The following is a 22,290-nucleotide window of genomic DNA, read 5'->3' on the forward strand; positions in this document are numbered from 1 at the left end:
GTAAGAAAACTTGCCCCCAAAATTAATATATCCGCTGTCTTTGAGAGAATTTAAAATGGGGTCAGCTGTGGCTGTATGAACCTCGTCTGCAACATAAACATTCACTGAAGGGGCAGAGGTGTTTATATGAACGCAACCAGCTTTATGATGAACTAGGTGGAGGGAAGGAAAACAAACAAACAAACAAAAAACATTCATTGACTTAAAAAGGATCTCCAGGTCTTGCTGAAAGAAATTCTGCCCAGGCTCCTGAGCTTTTATTTCATTCTTCTACAAATGCTGTGGGGAAATAACAAGTACTATGGGAAAATTGAAAGAACTCTATAGGGACGTCACTCATAGGGAAATAACAAAGCAGATGTGTGGCTGCTTATGCTGTCTTTCTCTTTTTTCCTTTTTTTTTTTTTTCCTGTGGTTATACTGAGTTGGTGAAAGATTTTCATCTGATATCAATACTGTTCATGGAGCTGCTGCTACTTATAAAATTGTATTTGATCTTTCAGTGGTGTACTTCAAGCTCAGTTTTCATAGGTACTGGTTTTCCGGTTCAGCATTTGGTAACAGAATGATATTGAAAGAGTTGAAGCAGGCATTTAAGTCGAACATTAAAGAAATATTTGACAATGTAGTTCACTGGGAATGCTGAATGTTCTGCTTTGTGTCAGTTCAAATGCCTAAAATAAGTTGATATAAAATGGCTTCTAGCTGCATTCATCTTTCACAAAAACAGTTCTTAGGTGAAATGAAGAGGAACTTAATCTTACTAGGTTTTGTTGCTTGCTGTAATTATCTTGAGTTTTTCTTATGTGCTCCTTTTATCTGCTGCTTGTTGGTCTCAGGGTCAAGCACAGTAGAGTGCACATGCTGTTAAACATTTGCTTCTGTGGGTTGTTAACACAGGGTTTTAGCTACAACATGTCAGTAGTGCAGGCAAATGCATTTCCTGATGTGAATTTGGAGTTGGTACAGTTTTGTAACTGAAGTTATATTGAGGGTTTTCAGTACTTGTTTATTGTGGAGTATGGAGGTGAATTACAATTTACAGCCTTTGATGCTTAATTTAAAAGCAGCCTCTCTTGAACATATTCTGTGCTAATCCATGTCTAGTTCCTTCCAGTTTAAAGCAAAGTTACTTTTAGTTAACTAGTCTTTAAAACAGTCTCTGCTTACACCAAGCCACACTTATGCATGGGCTAACTCTAATGAAATCAACAGCACTTTCACTGTAGTCTGAGGGAGCGGTTAGGAAACAGGTAAACAACAGTCTTCGTTATTTTTGTTCTGCTGGTAAAGGTCATTCAACAAACTGAGTTTATACTAAGTCAAATGTATAATGTGGTTCCAAAGCTTTGAAAGTCTAGCTACTGTATATTGTTCTAACTCAAAGCGTCTCTGCTAACAGAATCTCTAATCAAGAATAAGAATCTAAATCCTGCTTTGCTGACGCAGCTTGAAGTCTTTTTTTTTTTTTTTTTTAAGATCTCTCTGCCATTTGGCCGTCAATCTAAAGTAAAATGTTTTTGTTTTGCTGCTTTGGACTAAGCAGCAAAATTAGTTTGTGGTGCTTGCAAAGGAAACCCAGCTTGGAGTAATTCCTGTTTGGTCTTTCTGGAATTCAAAGTTATTTTTTAAAACTCTTGAGTGGGAAGAAATGCAAGGGAGTTTCACAAGCTGTGCCATGCAAGGCTGCTAAGGAAACCTGCTCAAAAGAATGACTTCATGAGAGGGGAACTAATATTTTGACTTTTTTTTTAATTTCCCATGGGAAGGCTAATCTTTAAGAACACAGAATCCTCTGAGGCCAATAAAATTGAGATTTGAAGAAGCAAAATGCTGTTTCATTGTTAGGACGATAAAATACAGTTTGTTTTTATTGCATTTCTTTTTCCTTTCAGGAAAGCACTAGGTTTAACAGCTGTAATATATTATTCTAGCACCCCTTGTTGTTGGCTTTCCCGCTATTGTTTCACTTGCATTTTATCTTCAAGATCTCAGTCAGGTTAAATGTGCTTTCTTTTATGCAGATACTTAAAGGCATCGCACTGCAGCACTGCCCAACCCATTCCAGATCTGTGTTTTACTATTATTTGGTGACAATTTAGTTATCTTCCATTTTGCAAAGCAATAATAACACACATTGATTTAAATGTAATGGAGCTAACATAACTGTTAATGGCTTATTGAGAGGACTTATTCCTAGTTCTCTTTTGTCTATTAAAAGTATTACTCTGTTTAGGTACGGGCTAATAATATTTTATTGTATGTGCGCATGTGTGATCGTGGGGGATGTTTATATACCTGCCAAGAAAGCATTGTCATGGAAATAGCTGTGGTTCATACATGGTCAATTCTAATCTAATGGTGTGAGGGATTGTTTTGTTTTCAACAGCTGTTTAATAACCAAGGTCTACTTGGACAGTTTTATTTATACTGTAGCTATCAGTTGCTATCACAGCAGAAGATCAAGGAACCCAACAATACTACGTGGAGGTTCATTAAGACCTCTCGTATTTGAAATCTAGCTTTAATTGTGTTATCAAGTTGGTGTGTGTTTTTTTTTTTTTTTTTTTTTTGCCCAAACTTCACTGCAGTAGAGAGTCCTGCATCCAGGTCATTTATAAAGACACAGAAGAGAACTGGCCCTATAATGGAGCCCTGGGGTACCCCACTAGTGACTGGCCACTAGCCTGATATAACCCCATTTGCTATAACCCTTTAAGCCTAACACATCATCCGATTGTTCACCCATCTCATTGTGTACTTGTCTAGCTATATGCTGGACATTTTATCTAGAAGGATTCTGTGAGAAATGGTATCAAAAGCTTTGCTGAAATCCAAAAAGGATTTAAGATCTTTATCTCTATTCCAGAACAAAAATAGGCTAGTTAGGTCATATGCAGACAAACATACGTTAGAAATGTCACAAAACATTTATTTAGTCAGTGAGTCTGTTTCCCTTTGAGTAGACAGGTGAGTTGTTCGTGTTTAGCCATTTCTGAATCTGTAGATTGTATCACAGATGGATTAGTGTAGTACAGAGATAATCTCAGCAAATGCTTTGGCTTTTTAAATGCCTGTTAGTAAGCTGTTTCTAAAGAGAGAACCTCTATGTTAGCAAATCTCAGCGATGTTCTTAAGATGCGTTTTTTTGTAGTAGTAGAATAACATCTTTAAAATCCAAACGTAGTGTGGGTTTTCTGTGCTCATTTTATGAGTGTGATTATTTTCCCACTTAGTATTTGTTTCTCAAGTCTCAGAACATGTAGGTTGCTGGATGGGTGCTTTTATACCTTGAACTGTTCTTCTTAAGGTATTTATGGATTTGAGGTCTAAATCTGTCTGAATGAAGAAAAAATGAAAAATGGTATTTTTTCTTCATAGGCAGGATGAAATTAATGGAATGTAATATAGTCAAAGAATAAGTAATGGTAATTTCTGTTAATGGATTTTTAAATCATTTTCAAACTACTTAGAGCAGAAAAGCATGCTTTGAGACTTCTATACTTAACAGTCTAGTAGATCTATTGCATATATCTTTAACCTAATAATATCTTTTCAGTGAAATAAGGTTTTATTATTTTCCTTCCTGTTTTTTGTAAACTCCTCAGGTTTTGGATGAGATTTCTGAACATGGCATTAGAATTTACCAGCTCCCTGATGCAGATTCTGATGAAGATGAGGAATTTAAAGAACAAACCAGAGTTTTAAAGGCAAGTATCACTATTGCTTAATTTATTATTTTGCTGCAGTAATTATGCAGGTCTACTGTGTGCTAAAAATATTTCATTCCTTTATAATATGTATAGAAAATTCAAGTTTTCTTTTCTGAACTATAATCCTATTTAGTCCATTTGCTTCGTCAGAGTTCTGAATGTAGTGTTACAACTTTTCTTTTTTAAATGTAAGCAACTGTTCACCAAGAACTGTGAGTTGCTGTCTGTTTTCTGACTCAAACCTTTTAACATGTAAGCAAAAAGAGAATGTGCAGTTACTATACTAATTAACAACTTTCCTCTTGTTAGAATAGATAATAAGGGTTTTAATGAAGTCATTTCCTCTTTGTGTTGTGATACTTACAAAGATGCTTGAAGAACATATCTGAAATTCTCAGTCTCTAGATACTTTAATCTGAATCTGAAGTATGTTTCTGTTGGCTGTTTTCCATGCATGATGTTATGTCAGATGACACATTATGCCCAAACTGTATTTCAACAACAGTCAAGTGTTCCTAAAGCAAAGCGTCATTTCCTTTTGAACTTCTGTTAAGACAAACTGATCCTAACAAAACTGCAGGTATTAATAATGAGAGCTTGCATTGTTCAGAATAGGATTTGTTGGTTTTTTCATGTAGAAGGGTTTTAGTAAAATACATTTGTCAACACTTCCTTTCCCTGTCTCCTGTCTGTTACTTATAATACTTTTGCGCTTTCCTTAAAAGAAAAAGGCAAACAACTAAACCCACAAAAAAAAAAAAAAGCCAGTCAAAACTCTACACAGTAACTTGTTTTGCTTTGTCTCAACTAGGCTAGCATTCCCTTTGCTGTTATTGGATCCAATCAACTTATTGAGGTGAAAGGGAAAAAAATCAGAGGCCGTCTCTATCCCTGGGGAGTTGTTGAAGTTGAAAATCCAGAGCACAATGATTTCCTTAAATTGCGCACAATGCTGGTGTGAGTAATGGTAAAATTATCCCACCCCCTGTGGTGATGTAATTCTGTTACAATGGCTAGAGAGTCATAAGAACCTATATTCTTGAGTTCAGTGGTTGTCCTGATGACAGTGTAGACTGACTTTTTTTTGCATACTCCTCCTGCAGCTTGATTACTTCTATGATCCTCTGATCTGTCTTAATGCAAAATATAGAAAATATTTTCTTGTAAGATGCATGTAATAGCTTTTATATCTTACGTTAACTGATTTTATGGCTTTACATGTAAGTTGAAGTTTTCTTATAGTGCAGTGGGTGGGCAGAGAGGCTTTTAAAATACAAAAATGATTGATTAATCCACGAAGATGAGTATTCTAAAGGCAAAGCTCAGTTTCCCTGCCAGCATGGGAAATTCTTTGTTAAATGTGATACCCATCACCCTTTATGACTTTAGCTGATACAGATATTCTGCCAGTGTAGATAGCTTTAAGTAATTTTTATGACATCTTGCTATTGTTGCAAATTGAATTTGGTTGTGGATTTTGAGTTTTACTCTCTGCTGGGCAGGGATTGCCCTCTACTGGTCATCATTTCTAGCAAGCATTTTTTTCTCTTATGACAATTTAAAGTTATGCGATGTCAGCTGTTATGTTAGCCAAGGAACTCTGCCTACTTTTCAGTTACAAATTATAGCTAACGGCACTTAAGAGTCAAGAAATACTTTAGGAATTAAACTACCTTTTTGGATAACAGTCTTCACAAGGTTCTTGTGCTTCAGGCTCATGTAAAAAAAATGCTATAAAGTAATGAGTGAACAAGAAAAGGACAGCATGCTTTCTGTGTTTTAATAATATTGGTAGGAGTATACTAAACTATGAATTAAAAGACCAGTGAACATGCAAGCAGTATTCTGGCTAGCTTTATGGCAGACTTGGTGTACAGCAATTAATGTTCCAGTGAATATATCCATTATATGAAATGAAAATGGAAGATAAAAGGGTGTTTCTCTTCCTTTGACAAGAAGGACAAAATGTTCAATAGCCCTTTGCTTGTTCCAGAACGCACATGCAGGACCTGCAGGAGGTGACCCAAGATTTGCACTATGAAAACTTCCGCTCAGAGAGGCTAAAACGAACTGGCAAGTAAGTATGTGTGTTCTTCTGGGCCCTGTTACTTGCGAGTCTCTTCTTTTTTGTCTGTGGCATCTGACACACTCATCCTCCTAACTAATCCTCCCCTGTATCTCATTATTTCTCATGAGATTTCAGTCTATGGAGTTAATGAAACGTGTGCCTATTTTCTTGAAGAGTAATAACTTGCAAAGTGCCATGCTAACAAACAGCTGTTCTTGTTTTCATATTCATTCCCTTTTCTTTATGCTTTTAAATGGAATTATGCATAGAGAAGCAATGGGCTTGCAGGCAAGATAGGTTTTTATTTAATTATGTCTACCTGGAAAAAAATATGCCTTCTAGAGTTCGTTTTTGTATAGGACACAGCCTATCTGGTTAGGTAGGATATTGCTTCTCTAGTAATTTCAAGACTGCCATGCTGGCTTTTTTCCTTATTCCTTCATGCTCCTTCATGTACAGAGAGAAGTTGAGCCCGATTTTATGGTAATTTCTTTTTTTTTTTTTTAAATAATTATAAAGCTTCTGTCCTTGGCAGATTTGATGCAAAAAAATCCACAACTATTCAGGCTGCATCCTTCTTGATAGCAACTTTTTCTTCTCCCTACTTTCCTTGTTAAATATTCAGCTAAGCATTTTGATCATAGAGGAAAGGAAATAGCTTAAGCAGTTATTTCACTGCTGCTTTTATGAATGATTTTGTAGTATTGACAGGTGGCAGAGGGAATCTTATGATTTCTTCATTGCTATAGGATTTTTTTGCTGTTTAATCCCATTATAAGAAATGGAAGAAGAAAATTAGAATGTGGAAATAACAGAAGGCAAGGTAGGCAAAGAACAGATAGAAGATGGCATTTTTACCAAAGGGATGCAAATGAGTTTAACAATGTGTTCTGTTCCCTGTGAGAAGGCATGCATGCTTTTTCATTGTTATATTAACTGAAATATGAGCCTTCAATCTGTTCTTGGAGACCTTTTCTTCTGTATCTTAGACGATCAATGCATTCTTTTGTTCAACAGGCCTGTTGAAGAAGAAGTTGTAGACAAGGATAGAATCCTCCAACAGAAAGAGGCTGAGGTAAGGCAGAGCTTCTAAAACATCTTGTTCTTTAATATAATATGCCATGGTCCAATTTCAGTGTTCTGCATCAACTACTGCCCAGAGACTGTAAGATGAGAGTTGTGAAAAATAAGACCTAATCTGAACATACAGGCTGCCCATGCGAAGTTAATTGCATACTATGGATAGTAGGTAGCATGTGGACTCTTGGTTGTGTAGGCAGGGTGTTTTTCTTTTCCAGTACATATGCTGATTTTTCCGAAGCATAATTTCTATTTTTTGTTAAGCATTGAAGTCAGTTTATGCTTAAAACAGCACATGTAGCTGACAAACATATGTTGGGGTAGACTGGTAGACGAATGTCATTTCTGATGTGCATGATTTAGTACAAACATGTTAACAATAAATTCTCCGTGCGTCATGTGGCTACAGAGTAGAAAAAGCTTACCAAGTCTTAAAAATCCCATGATACAATTAATGTGCATGTCTTTTCATTTTAATCTTGACTTGCAGCAAAATTCCTGATACTTCTTTTTTATCAGTCAATTTATGGATTTGGTCTTTTCAGTCCCTGATTTCTTACTCTGCTTTCAAGTTATTGCTAAGCCTTTCAACCTAGTATTTTTATGCTGAAGTTCTAAAGATTCAGAGATTGTCAGCCTAGTATTTAAATTCAAGTATTACACTGCCAAGGCTTATGACTGCTTTCATTGTGGCAACACTTTCTGCCAACTGGAAGATAGTGGGTTTTTTTTTCTATTTATCCTTCTTTTATCCAATTCAGCTTGGATCCAAGTCCATAAATGGAGGATGCATGATTTAAAAGGCCAATGCATACATGCAGTGATTTGGAGTAAGAAGTTATAAATAAAAATACAGGCAATTTTGTGTGTTTCTGAGATGAAACATTCAAACTCCAGTACATGGAAGCTTATGGAACATAGTTACTTCAGTCTGTGCATTTCCTTTTTCCTTTGTAGCATCCACGTTTAAAAATAGCTAACCCTGACTACTTGGCATGTTGACATAATCAGCTACTTCTGCATTTCCTTTTAGGATGGTTTTTTTTGTATTTATCACCATAACTAGTAGTTAATAATATGAATTATCAGAGATTAAATAAGATAGACAAACTTAAAATTCTGCAGTGGTAAAAATGCAGCTATGTTGTTGAAATGAGTTTAGGGCAGTGGAGCTTCTGCAAGTGCTCTGTACACAAATCCACTGCCTTGGATTTACTGACCTATGTGCAAAACAACAGCAGACCATTAGCAGAGTACTAGATGCTTTGGAAAGGTCAAGAGCATTGTTTGGAAACACTTTTTTATAATCAAAGTTTCATGCGACACACTTAAAGAGTTTAAGTGATAACTGTTTCTCCTTATTTTATTTAAACTGTGTAATTTATACTTGCCTAGCAGTTAAGTAGAAACTTAAGTATCTTTCTAGAACTATTTGTCTTCAGGTTTTGCACCTGAAAACAATCTGCTATAACTGTTTTTGCTGGAAACTGTTGATACAGTAAGCACATCATCATATACTGTTCTATGCTGACCGTGCTGTGTGAATGAATATGTAGTATTTGTATATATGTATGTAATGTAGTTCTTATATATTATGGCTAAGCAGGGGAAGTCTTGAATTTCTTGGAGGATGATCTCTGCAAGTTCCCTCTGGGACTAATCATCTCTGAATAACTGCTGCTGAAGTTGCAGAGGATTAGGATAGAACTTGAAAAAACAAGTAGATTTTTAAGCTCTGTGTTCTATTGTCTTGAAGAGATCAAGAGGCTTTGCTGAATCTTCTGTAGATAAGCTGGTATGAAATCCCTTCATCTCTGCATCATCCCGATGGTTCAGACTGGGAAAAGTCTGGGGAGGAAAGAGGCACAGAGGAAATGGGTTTGCATTCCATGGCCTTTGCAGAGAAAACAAATATCCATTTCGCCTCCTGTTTTGCATTCCCATCAGTAACGGTGCTTGAAGTTCTATTTACAGTTTTTTAAGGTTTATATAACCTTGGAAGGAATGAATGCTTGGGTTAGTGCCAGGATCATCATTATCAAGGCATCACTTTTAAGTGATCTTTTATTATGCCAAAGGAAGTGGTCCCCAGTTCAGCAATTTGGAATAGCTAATCTGTCATCTTGGATTTATTGCTCAGTCTGGTAGTGCTTTTTGTTCATCTGCAAGTGATGATCTGTTTTTCTGAGCTGGGAAGTGAAAACGAGAATAAAGGTATCCACATTCTTTCCTGTAAACATGCTGCAGTTCAGATTATTTTGACATTGTGGTGTAAATGGGCACCCAAACTTAGGAAAGTTTATAGTGTTGTGCAATATTTCTCCTACCCTGAAAATATCTCGTAATAAAAATCTTTCAAAGTTTTTTGAGAGAGAATACTTCCAGAAAAATGTTAAGGCTGTGATTATATGAAAACAGCACGGAACAAGGTTTTTTTCTGTCCTCCCCTCCAGTGAGCTACCCAGAGACTTCGGACTCCAGTGTCTTCAGAGGAGTTGGTCAGCAATTGGTTGAACACGAAAGAATTAATCACAGTGTTAAAATTGTTTTCTCTTTGTCCTTCTACTTCCTGAATTGTTTTTAGCCCTTTGGCAGTTGAGATCAAGAACTCTGCCATAGGTTTAGTATGGGAGCCCTTGCGGGGGCAGCCTGCAGTGCCAGGGTCTCGCAGCAGCCCTGTGGGCAGGTGAGGGTGTGCCGAATGCTTCCATGTGTTGGTAGCTGGCTGGAATTGCAGGTATTTGCATAAGTATTTTCATGAAAGATAAGGTGAAAACTTTTATGTGGAGAGGCAGCGTGACTGCTGATAAAGGCCTCCAGACCTGACAGAAATAGAAACACCTCTAATGTTTAATTTGGTTTTGTCGACCGTTATTACCTAACGTAGGGGGAAGGAGGTACACCTTATGCAGAACACTGCAGCCTTCCTCTGTGAAGTGAGTCCTGGGAGAACATCATGAGAAGATGGCCCTTAGCAGATGATTAGCAATGGGAACCCCTTGGAGGCTGGAGTGAAGAATTTTTTTTTGAGTAACTGCATTTTTTGTCCTTTTGAGTTGTTCTGAAGGAACAATCCTCACTGCCCATGTAGTGTGATGGCTGTGACTATAGCAACTTCTGTTATTTATAGTGTCAGCGTGTGCTATGAAAGTATACGTTTAGCTTGATGTTAGCTCCTTTTCCAATGTGGCAACTTTATCAGGAGTATTTTTGTTGTCCTCAGTTAACAAGTTTAGTTCTTCTCTTTGGTACTGAAAGTATTTTTAACAAACAGCAGCTATTGTGGGAACATCCTGGTGTATTAGAAAATTCACTGTCTACAGCTTCATTTTTCTATCTTGTTCTATTCTTGCAGTCTCTTCTGTTAAGAACTTTTTATGTAAAAGCATGGACAGAAATAATCATACTTGGTGTGGGGAGGAGAAGCATGTCAGTGGGAAGTGAATAGTGTTCAGTTCTTAACATTGCTTTTCCTGTGATATCTGTGGGGTTGTTCCTGAAGAGACACCTTGTTCAGACAGGAGCAGTACTTGTCTGTATTCTGGGCAAAACATTACAGTATGGATTCCATACCATGGTATGGAATTCATTAGGAAGCTGTGTGATTCACTTTTAACTCTGTAACTTTCACTCTTAGTTTAGAAGCTTGTGTCCTTTCTGTGTTGCTACAGGAGTTGCATGTAATAGATACCCAGTAGTTACACAATAGTTTAAACTAAGTTTTAGTCCTGACATAAATAGTAAATAAGGAAGGTACAGAAGAGCCAATTTGTGAATTTTACGCTTGAGTGGCCAGGATTCATATTGTGCAAATGATTTTCTTAAGATATTTACGTGCATTCTCTCTACATTCAGTTATTACTTCAAACTTCAGCGTTGTAGTTGCGCAGTCAGGTTTTAGTGTACGGTATGTAGCATTACTCACAGGTTGTCTGTTAAGCATGCTGTTATGAAATGCATAGTTGTGAGTTTGGTAAGAGCGCTTGAGAAGCTCCAGTTTTAGAACAAGAAACCATTCTGGATTGTTTGCATAGCAAATGCTCAACAAAAGCCAAAACAAAGTGCAGTGAAAAACACTGGTTGTCTCCGGTAAATAGATGTGCTTAAATGTCTTTTTTTTTTTTGGGGGGGGGGCCAACTTTCCCTTATTAAAATGAAACATTAATGTCTTACTGTGAACTAACATCCATGGGATACAGCAACGTGCTTAGTTTAACACGTTCGTGTGTGCCTAAACATCTTCCTACTGAATTACGCTGAAAGCTTCAGCAACCTGCCTATATTTAACTAAAGGATGGAACTAACTCTTCACCAGTAGATCTCAAAAGCTCTACGTAAAAATGTAAAAAGAAAATCTTACCCAGTGTTGGAGCAGAGCAGATCTAATTTTTTGTCCTGTCTTAGATTTGAGTCTTCCAGCATATGATTTCTTGCATGGTGTGGATGTGTTTGTGTCAATTAAGGTTAAGAAAATGTGAGACTTGGTGATGTAATCAAGTCTTAAAATATGATGTTGATTATTAGCAGAATGCTGTGTTTGAGCAAATCTCCATAATACACGTGCAGCAGTATGTTTCCCTGTGATTACTGAATGGTTGCTATTTTGGGAATATTTTGGGGCTCAGTTTCAAGTGCTCTTGGGAAAGAAAGTAGGCGAGCTTCCAATAGGCTAGTTTTATTCTGATGGTAAAGCTGTAGAGGGGGAAATTCAAAAGACCAGGTAGGTGTCTTACATTTGTACAAGTTCATCTATGAAACTTTATTTTCCTGAACCAGAGAATCAACACAACCCTTCATTTCTGAGACTTTCTGCTTTTTTTTCCTTCCTGCAACAGAATGTCATCTTTTTGTCATCAGAGGCTTTTTGACTGTTTAGCAGAAAGATGTAGATGGATATATAATAATCACTACAGACTTAACTGTACCACGCTGTTCCTGTGTGAATCTCCTTCTGTCAGGGTCTATCTATGCTGTAGTCACAGGAACCTGAATTAGCCTTTACAGACCTCTGTGCCGCTGCGTCAAGAGATGTGTACCAGTCTGTAAGCCAGGTAGATCTAGGCAAGCTCTGCTACCTCTAGCTATGCTCTGAAGCCAGGCAAGATAAAGTGATATAGGCACCATTAGCTATTCTTTCCCTGTTCCATGATGTTTCTTTGTGTTTAAAACAAACAATCAAGACAGCTGAATGCTGCACATATTTACTTGCACACACATTGCAAATTATTCTGGATCGAATGTAATGAAGTAACTAGCATCTCTGTGGCTAATGTGGTTGCCTGGATGAAAATACAGTATAGTTGTTTACACAGTGCATTTTGAGTTGAAAAGTTTTACCATCTTTCTCCCTGCCCCCCCCCCGAAAGTTATCCTCTAAGTATTTATTCCTGAAGAATAAAGCTTAACGGCTGAATATTAAAACAATACAATTATTCTTAGAATAATAAAAACTTGCTACACAAGCAGCAGATCCATTATGTGATCTTCAGTTTGAAATGGCATCATCTTGTACAACAGAACACCTGTTTATTTGTATACCAAATTAGAGGTATTTGCATATGCATTTTGAAAATCTGCCTTAGTGTTTCTTATTCTTTCTTAGGAATGTTAAGAAAGAAAAAAAAGGGGAAAAAAAAAGCATGATACATATAAAAAAAAAAAGGGGATAAAAAAAGGCATGATACGTAACAAGCATTTTTTATGAGACGGAAATTAACTTGTCAGCGTCCTAAGAAAATGTCTCTAAGAAATACAGTTATTTCCAAGAAAATGTCATCATTTAGATAATAATAAAAAAAAAAAGTTTTAATATGCTTAGCCTGTCTTTCCAAATTTTATAAGCATCTTTCTGTTTTGCCTTTGAAGAAATTTTTAAATTCTGTCAGCAATTTTGGCTGTTACTGTTGCTAAAAACTTGTGTAATTATCTGGTTAGCCACAAGATGAGTATTCATGAAGGATAGTGTGCTTTGAGTACTTGTATCAGAGCAAAGCTTCTTCACCTCACTCAAGCATTGTATCTCTGTACATACATGAAGAGAATGTTTTTTCTTTATCCTAGAATAAATATTAATTCACAGGTCTGCAAACATTGCTAGCTTCAAAAGATCTGAATTTTATTGATTAATTCTCCAAAGTATTCTTTCAAAACTCTTGTGAAAGCTGGATGTAATACTCTAAAGAATCTGGAATGGGAGAAACAAAGTGTTCAGTTACCTGGTTGAATTTAACATTTCTAGTTTAAAAGGATGTAAATAGGATCTGCATTGTACCATGGAAGAAAAAGATGTAAAATTTCCTGGATTTTGGACTCCATATTGAAGCTTAAGAGAAATTGTCCTAAATGTGGGTATTTTTCTTTTACAGCTGCGCCGCATGCAGGAAATGATTGCACAGATGCAAGCCCAAATGAGGATGAAGCCCAGTGATGATTAAGATGTTTAACATCTGGATGCATCAGGTATGACTTTTCTGACATTTTACTCCTCCTACATAAGATTTGCATAGTGATTGTTGTCAGTTTTGCACCTTTTTAGCACATCAGAGTGAGTGAAGAAATCTTGTAGCAAATATGGTTTCTTCAGAAATTCTGCTTTCTACAGCTTTTCTGGCATAATTTCCCTTTTAAATGCAAGAATAAAACACAGAATATGAGGAGTCTTGTTGCTTAATACTCCAGTTGTGATTGCTGGTCTTCTGGAATGTAAGGCTTGAATAAAATGGATTATATTATCCCTTATGACCTTGTGGCAGCTGCCAACATTCCAAGCCTAAAATAAGGAGATTTTTGTTGCCTTTATTTGAACCTTCAGTCTTCCTGTTTATATTAAATAAATAAATAAATAATCTCCTAAGGAATAAGATTACTTACTGGATTCCTGTTTAAGCAGAAGTTGATGGTTTTAATGGTATGTGTACTGTGATCTTTCAGCGAAGTAGTTAAGGGAAAGAAGTCATTCAGACTTAGGTTTCTTACTCGTACAATTCCAAATCTTGTGGGTAGGGGAGTCTTCACATCAAGTCTTCCAACTTTCATACTAAGACACATATTCCCACAGCTGGAAATTTAAACTCTGAGGTTAATTTGTGGCTGACCATGCAAGCGTATGTGATATCAGTGTCTGACATAAAGCTCTCATTTCCTCAGACAGGAGCTGGTAATTATGCAGACTGTTAAATATTTTAGCTTGAACTGAAGGTCCCAAGATTTCATGCCAACTTTATCATAAGGCCAGACTCCGGCGTCTTGTGAAAAAAGCTGTTTGATGCAGGAAACCTTATATAGTGTAAATTACTATTGCTGTTTGCAAGCAAGCTCAATTATTTCTGGGACTTACAAATCATGCTTAATAACATACATCCTTTAAAGTTATATTTGGTAAGAAAAAAGCACCCTACATCTAATTGCCTTGTCTATAGTTTCTTGCAGAGTATAAGATGTCTGAAATTGGCATCTGAGGGCTCACAGTAAGGGTTAGCCGGCAATGGCACCAGATTCCATGTGTTTCACAGCTTCTGGCAATACTGAATATGGTATTTATGAAAACAAATTGCAGCATGGTGTGTCCTGAGCTGAATTTGCAGCCATGGCTACATAAGTAAACAAATTTCTGAGCATGCTTACGTGTATCCAAGTGAAATGTTATTTTTTAGATAGTTCACTAATCTGGAATACATCTTGGATCACTAAATGTGTTAAGCAGGAAATCTTTCCAGGTTAGGCTATGTGATCTTGTAGTGATTTAATTTGAACCAAATCGTCAGAGTTTCCTGATCTGAAATATTCAATGTGAAAAAAGTTGAGAAGGATTTGAGTGAGATCTTCATATGCAAAGGTCCTGCTGGTTTTTTGGAATCTGCTAAGCTAGATTTCTGCAGCTGCTAGGGAAATCGTATTGTTTGATAGATTGCTTTCAGGAAAGTGTTTTGAATTTTTTTTGGTAACCTTTCAGATATTGATTGATAGACTTTAATATAACTTATTGGCTAATATGCACAGTCAGAACTGCAGTTGCAGCCCTGCTAAACTGGAGTGTAGCTGTATGAGCCCGTCAGTAAGTTGAAGTGAATCCTCATCAAGAACTTATCCCTAGGGAAGCTTCTCTCATGTATGTTAACTGGCTTTGGATAAGGAGGAATGATGATTTCAACCTCCACCATTCCCATCAAATTTATTTGCGGTATTTTATTGAATACAATATTTCCAGGGAAAGCAGGAAACTTGTAATTAACACAGTAGTTAACAGAACAAAAATGTCAACACATATCAAAATATACTTGATATCTTTTTGTTCTATTGCAGCTTATCTTGAGCATCTCTTAGGCTCTAGTTCTACAAGAATTTAAGTATTAGCCTATGACAGTACTGCTACTGAAAGCATTGTCTCTCTTCCAGTTGCTTTTTTGCACTTATCTTTACACTGAGAAAAATATGTAATTTCGTAGACAACATGTAAAGTAACTGTTCTTATTTTGGATGAATATGTATTTATACATTTTCTTCAGAAATCCCTTAAATCTCTGTAAAGCTCACACAAAGGTGTTTGCAGGTATTTTGGAAAAAGAACAATGTGGTGTAAGTGTCTTCATGGGTAAGAGCTGGAGAGTGAACAGTTGGAAAATTAAATGCAGTGATGTCCAAATATGTGAAATACCCACTTCTGGGCTTCAGATGTACTTTGGGATGGGGTGGGAAAGATTGCTGAATGTTTTGGGGCTTTCTGTAAAGGGTCTGGCATTGCATGATGATAAAGGTGAAATCAAATCTTCCCCCCTTCCACACAGCAAGTCTGTGTAGCATAAAATGCGTCTAAAGAAGGGATGACTGGAAGGAAGGTCTGGTTTATTTGGTCCCCTTTGAATAGGGGCGTCTTTAAAGGTTTATGGAAAGAGTGAAGGGAGAATTGACTGCAAGCAGTTTCCTTCGGTTTCCTCTGCTTTCAGGCGAGTGTAAGAGAAGCGTGGGGGAGTGCCATAGGTGAAGGTTGTACACAGTGGGCTGTTTTTTTTTTTTTTTTTGAGAAGTAGAAATCTGAGGGGAAGTGAAGAAAAGCACTGGTGGAGACTGAGGAAAGGAAGATGATTTTGTGAAGAGTAGCAACCACTGTGCCAAGTGTAGTTTTTGACACAAGTCTGTGAGTACTTACTGTACAGATAGTGGTGATTAAGAACTTTTCAGAGCAGTTTTCCACCTAAATATTTTCTACAAATCGTACATGTAGAGTTGTTTGTAGCAGGCAGTGAGAGCACAGCCAGACATGAGAATAAAGGTAGAATAAGCAGGAACCATTTTTCCCCTAACTTTTGATGTGCTAATCTTATGAGTCCATGTGAAGCACAATTAAGACTTCAAGACAAGTTTAATTTTCACATTTCTTGCTTCCAAAATGCAAGACTGCTGTAAAGTGGAGGGGCTTATTGCTTCTTATATTTGGCAGTTCAAATGAATGCTCAGAGAGAAAAGAGATGGAGGTCTGAAATGACCAGAAACTAAAACAAATGCAGTTTTATTTGTTGGTTCCAATATGAAATGCTTCTTGCCTGTTGAAATAAGTCTGTAGTAACCCTAACAGCATATTTACTAGTTTCTGAACCTATCTCAGATGAGCAACTGTTATGAAAAGCTGTAGTTATTTTTGTAAAGTGAGATGTTTATCGATGCTTTTCCCTTCCTTTTCTGTTTCTAAAAGTGTAGGTCTTTGCAATCTGTTTTCCTCTTGTTATTCTTACAAATCGGAATTGTCTGTCTGGTACACAGCTTCAAGATCATAGTGGGACAAAGCAGTAACAGAAACCAGGCAATGGAAAACAAATATAGCCAGCTGGAAATATAGTTATGGTTAGGGAAATGTATTTAGGGGAAAAAAAAAGCATTTTCAAATATCTGTAGGATGTTAATTCTTTAGTAAAGCTCATGATTTGCATGAGTATTTTAAAGCTTTCTGAGCTCTCTAACACTGTTCTAATTCTAGATAAGAACTGCTCTGAAGGCCCCAAACAGCTAGTTCTTTAGTTCTTTCTACCAGTGAATTGACAGCATTTAACATAACACCACAAAGCATTGTCATAGCAACCAGCCTTCTAAAATGATGCTGCTGAATGCCGAATTGATCTGATGAGAAATGTCATTTGAGGAAGTAAAGATCATATTGTAGTTTTTGGCAGCTGAAATTGAAAGCCTAGAGAATGTGGAGCTTTGGCAAAGTTGTACTATTTGGAACAACCACCTGGCACTGTCAGGGGATGTTTCTCTAGCTAGAAACTGGCCTAGAAGAGCGCTGTCGTTCTCCAGCACTTTTCAGCTCTCTAAACTTCGGAGTTGTTCAACAAATCCTGCACTGATAGATTAGCACAAATTTTAGTTTCCCTTAGAGAGTTGACTTCTGATTTAAAATCAACATTTTTCCTATGCTACTGTACAGCAGAGTTGTACGGTACTAAATTGGTGTGGCTCCGCAGGACCTTGATGTTAGCTTGTAGAGAGATCTCAGCAGTGTCCTTAAGGGCTGCCTTGGAGCTGGTGCCTGCCTGCCTTTGTGCATGATGTGAAGACAGCTAGGCGCACTTCAGGTGATGGACATTATATGGCTTGTAATTCTCATCATAGAGAACAATAAAGCTTTCATTTGAACTTGTTCATCTAAAAATATCTTACAACTCCCTATTAGTCCATACTTCTCTCAACTGGTAGATCAGTCATCTTCCACTTGCAATCCAGGAACTTAAGAAGAGGTGATGTTGTGCTTGGATTGTGACCTTGGCTGTTCTACAGTATCTCTGTTTGTGGCTTTTGACAGAAAATAAACAGTTAAGCTCTTCCCAGTAGGAAATTAGGTAGCACTTTGTTAAAGCGGTAGTCTTCAAAACACTGTACAGAAAAAAATACATATCGTTGTTATGGTATGTAAGACTGAAGAATTAGTCGGGTTGGTAAACCTGCTGTACCTAAATGTGGTCTATTTAAAGAACCTTGCTGGGATTTTCTTCTCTGTACAACTTTTGTATGCAAAACTTCCTGGAATTTGTCAAGACCTATTTCAATAAGGAATAGGAATGGTATCTCATTTCTAACTCTTAGGATAGATGCATCTTGAAAATTGCATCCCATTGAGACCAATTTCCAGAACTACTCTGTTCCCTCTAGAGGAGAGCAGAGAGAGAAATGACCCTCCCTCCTCCCCAGAACAAAAACAGCCTCCATTTTGCAGACTTAGAAGCTTTCCAAGGAATATGATGAGTTTGCAAAATGTGAAATGAAAACAATTGAAACACCCAAAAGCAAATTTTCTGATAATTTCACATAATTACACAAAAATGTAAGTAAATAGATTAATGCAAATTGCCTTGATTTTTGCCATGTGATCCCTGTATAGAGAGCAGATCAAATTCCTAATGGGTCCCTGCAGAAATCCTGTTTTTGTGGGGAAATGTCAGGGGTAAGTGGAAATGCATTTATTTGGTTTTTACTAATGTGTAGATGCTTTGGGAAAGATTAAGCCCACAGTGCAGTGACATGCTCAGTTCCTGTGAATACATGCAGTGGTACCTTGCATTCCTGCCTCTGAGAGGCTTGATTTCTCAGGAATGATACAATTTAAGTATTTCCACCTTTTATGATATCTCAGTGACACTGTGCACTGGATGCAGAGGGTGAAGGGAGGTGTTCGCTGCCAGAGTTTCGCAAGCACTAGTGGGCCAAGGAGGGGAGTACACAGACCTTTTAGGGCTATGCCAAAGCCTGACGTGTTATCGTGGTGGGCCTCTAAATGCTTCAGGCAGCTTTTTACTCCATAAGCATTTTCAGAGAAACTTTTGTAATAGTTGTGGAGCTTGGAGCCTAGTATGTATATATGACTCAGTGCACATTAAGCCTATTAGCACATCAAATTAACTGATAAATGTTGGAAAACAGTTCAAAAGCCAGTTTTGTAACTGTATAGTTGGCTGATGGCATTTATTATGGAGAAATAAAAGGTGTTGCCACAGACTGGCAAAAGGAAATGGAACAAACTTGAAGCATGGGACTCACCAGAGAATTACAAATTTAGCTATAACCCAGATTGAGGTTGTGAGTAACAACATGAATCAAAACTAGCAAACAACAGGACGTCGGTTTTATCAAATAGTTAATGGTTTTGTTTTTCCAGGAGTTCTATCAAAGTTTCCTTTTTTTTTTTTTTTTTCTGATACAGAAGCTCCAGGGTTTAACTATAAAGCACAAGCCTTGTGGAAAGACTCAGTTTCTCAAAGCTCTTGCTCTAGTGATTGGAAAGCAAAATGGTTGTAGCTACAACATAAAATGGGTGATACTTGAAGAAAAAGAATTTAGGTCAGTAAGAAAATGTAACTGGTTATAAAACTTCCCTCCCTGGGAACTGAGAACTGTAGGGGGAGATGTGTTAAGCTGCCCTGCGTTGTAGTGGTGTCTTTTGAAGCAACTGAAGGGGGGGGCAGAGCAAGCCTGTTCCTTCCTAAGTCTTTTGAAACCTTTACAAAGATAGGATTCTTAGTGTTCTGAACAAGTGCATCAGGGTACACGTGTATGTAGTGCTAGTTAGGCTACTTGCTGATTACGTTTTAGTGGCATACTGCAGAAATGTATTTATTTTAGTGCATCAAATAACAGTGGGAATTCATGTTGCAGGTGGAGGCATTTAATAAAGACACGTATGGGGGAGTCTTAAAGATAATGTATAAAAGTGGAGATAAAATCTGTAATGAACAGTGTCAACCTAATGTGTCATAAAGTATTGCATCATGAGGAGGTTAGGAAGAAAGCAGTGAAGTGAATCCACACTGAAAATACACAAGCATACTTTGCCCAGTTATGTTCTACAAGCATAACAAACACAGACACTGCGTTGCTAATGTTGGTAACACCAACACACTTGTGCTTCTAACCAGAGCCTGCACGTTTATTGGAAACTCCAGTCTTTTTGTGAAATCAGTTACCACCTCCTCTTGATATGCCTTTCATAACAGATTGAAGGTTATGCAGGCAATGGCAAGAATTTAGTTTCTTTTTCATATTTGAAGTGACAGTGTAGCATGAGGTTAGTTTTGCATCTGAATATTGAATGTGTTTAACAATGTATGGACTCTGGCTTTAAAGCTTACTGCTGGCTTGCTTGTTGTGGTTATGTGAAGTGATGGCCTATTTGAGATGTTAGGTAATTGCCATTCTCACAGTGGGAATTTTTTTCAATATATAAACAGCAAAGGACCCCGATTGTCAGCTTCCTTTCCTTGTTATCCCAACTGTAATCAGCAAGCGCAGTCTGGATGGGTGTTGCACTGTACTTTCCTTGGCACAGCAATGTTTTCTAAGGTATTTCTTTATTTCCATCCAGATGAATGTTTCAATTAAGCTATTTTTTCCTCTTGTGAATAAGTACTTCTGGGCCTGGAGAACCAGAGGGGTCTCCCAACTTCTAAATCTGCCACAGCTTTTTTAAGCAGGGCTTAATTTTCAGGAAAAGCTGGAATTCTGCTTTCTCTGTAGCAGCCTTTTCAATTGGCAAGTGATTGCAAAGACATTCAAAACTGGTAGTCATTTCTGAAGTGATAGGTCAATATCCCTGCCTCCAGCCATGTCAATCAGTGCTGCTGTATGAAGGCTTGGAAAAATGTTTGCTTTCCTTTTTTACCTAAGCAGTGTCATAAGAGTGTTCATACGTAATATTAATCTTGCTGCTTATTTTTAACCATGTTTAGATGGTAAGCTTTTTTTAAATTCAGTTTTTGTCATCACAAGTAATGCTTCACATAACAGGCGGCAGAGGTTGATCTCTTGTGTTACTGTTTAGATGAGCCCTAACGCAATGCTTGTGTTCTCACAGGCTAGAGGGAGTGTGGGTGCCTAAGAAAGTATGCAACTAAAAATAGATTCTTGTTTGTGCTTTTATTAGACATTTGTGATAAATATCTGGGGCCAAACTGCGTCAGGAACTCGCCGTTGTCATCAGCCAGCTCAGTTGATCCAGTCCTAGTGCAGGTCTGTGAGGCAGCAACTTGGTGCCCTGCTCCCTGTGTTACGCTGCTTTGCTAGGAGGGGGTCAGAATGCCAAAAATGCTCTGACAGTGCTGAGAATTTGTCCGTTCTAATGCTCTTTGTTTTCCACTCTCGTTCACAGCAGTATACACTTCTCTAAGTGGATGGGTGCTCTGTTTTCTTTGACCAAGTGGTAACGTTCAAATGCAAAAGCCGGATGCCGCAGATCAAGACCTGCGTTAAAACAAACACAAAGTCTGAAGATTGTGTTGTAAAACTGCTTGTTTTATATATTCAATGTTAATCAAGTTATATTGTATCTTTTTTGAGTACTTTGGTAACACTGTCTTCATACTTATCAATGTGTTTTTATTATCCTTCCTATACTTTTTGATACAGAAATGCATAGAGTATGCTGTTTGGGCTAGTCGTGCTGGGTTTAAGGAGTTAATCGTGTATCTGCTAGATTCTTCTGAACAGTTTTGTGATTAATTCTAAAAGACTTTGTGGCCTGTTTACAGTAAATGTGTGTGTGTTTGCACAGTATCGTAACTTTCATTTGCTATTTTAAGCCATTCTGTATTGTATCATTTTTTTCGTAACTTTCTCTGTGATCTGATTACTTTTCAAGCTTCCTCTCTGGTGATTTGTATTTGTGTGATGTATGAGAAAATATACAAAACACTGACGATACACCAGTGATGCAGAGAAGCTGACTTTTCTAAATCATTGTGCCTTAAAATATTGTGAACACTATTCATGCCAGAAATTTCTGTGGATGCCTCTGAAGATGTGTCTTCAGGTCTCAAGTATTGCTTCCAAGAATTCCTATCACAGGCATTTTTCTCTCAGCTGAGTGATGGCATGTACCGAACCTTTTATATACCATGACACTAATTTTCATTGAGGTTTTGTAATAAATGTATGAATGTGGAAAAAGTTGAATTTTGGGGTGGTTTTTGTTTTTTTTGGCTGTTTTTACGAAGTCCATTGGGCATCTTCTGATGTTGCTTAGGTCTGTAAATACCTTGGAAAATCTGATCTCGCAACTTCGTGTAGGAATTCATGAACGTTGCTGTTTCCTGTATGTTGTTACATAGCTTTTTGCATACTTCTGTAGTCTTGTGTGTATTATATACACGTAAGTGTAAATTATCTTGCAAATATGGGATTAAGATACTTTGTCTTCTGTTCTAAATTGGAGCGCCTTTCATGTAGGTATTAGCCCTAATTCTGCTGTCTAGCGATGACTGTTTCATCAGGATAGACTTAACAAAGTTTGCATCACAGGGAAGCGTATCTGGCCTGTGTTCAGAGTTAAACTGCGTAAAATGGACATAATGTTGTTATCTTGGCTACTGTACTGAAGCTGAAAGAAGAATTGAGGTGACAGATTTGTTCTGAGATGCAAAGTCTCTGCAGGTTTTATGGAGGTTTGAA

General features: G+C 37.3%; 1 protein-coding gene across 7 annotated transcripts in view; it reads left to right on the forward strand.

Annotated features, from left to right (window-relative positions):
• The window catches only part of LOC118253017 (septin-2), a 39,202-nt gene extending 17,407 nt beyond the window's left edge, over positions 1-21,795 (forward strand). For 4 of the 7 annotated variants that reach the window (XM_035556958.1, XM_035556955.1, XM_035556957.2 and 1 more), the window contains exons 8-13: positions 3,609-3,710; positions 4,525-4,670; positions 5,707-5,790; positions 6,799-6,856; positions 13,227-13,320; positions 20,993-21,795. In XM_035556958.1, the coding sequence (XP_035412851.1) occupies positions 3,609-3,710; positions 4,525-4,670; positions 5,707-5,790; positions 6,799-6,856; positions 13,227-13,295 (459 nt within the window). In that variant the 3' untranslated portion in view covers positions 13,296-13,320; positions 20,993-21,795. The remainder of the gene's footprint in view (positions 1-3,608; positions 3,711-4,524; positions 4,671-5,706; positions 5,791-6,798; positions 6,857-13,226; positions 13,321-20,992) is intronic. The other 3 variants (XM_035556960.1, XM_035556961.1, XM_035556962.1) reach the window with 1 other exon arrangement.
• The last annotated feature ends 495 nt before the right edge of the window (positions 21,796-22,290 follow it).

Source organism: Cygnus atratus, chromosome 17, assembly GCF_013377495.2.
Source record: "Cygnus atratus isolate AKBS03 ecotype Queensland, Australia chromosome 17, CAtr_DNAZoo_HiC_assembly, whole genome shotgun sequence".
Classification (NCBI taxonomy): domain Eukaryota; kingdom Metazoa; phylum Chordata; class Aves; order Anseriformes; family Anatidae; genus Cygnus; species Cygnus atratus.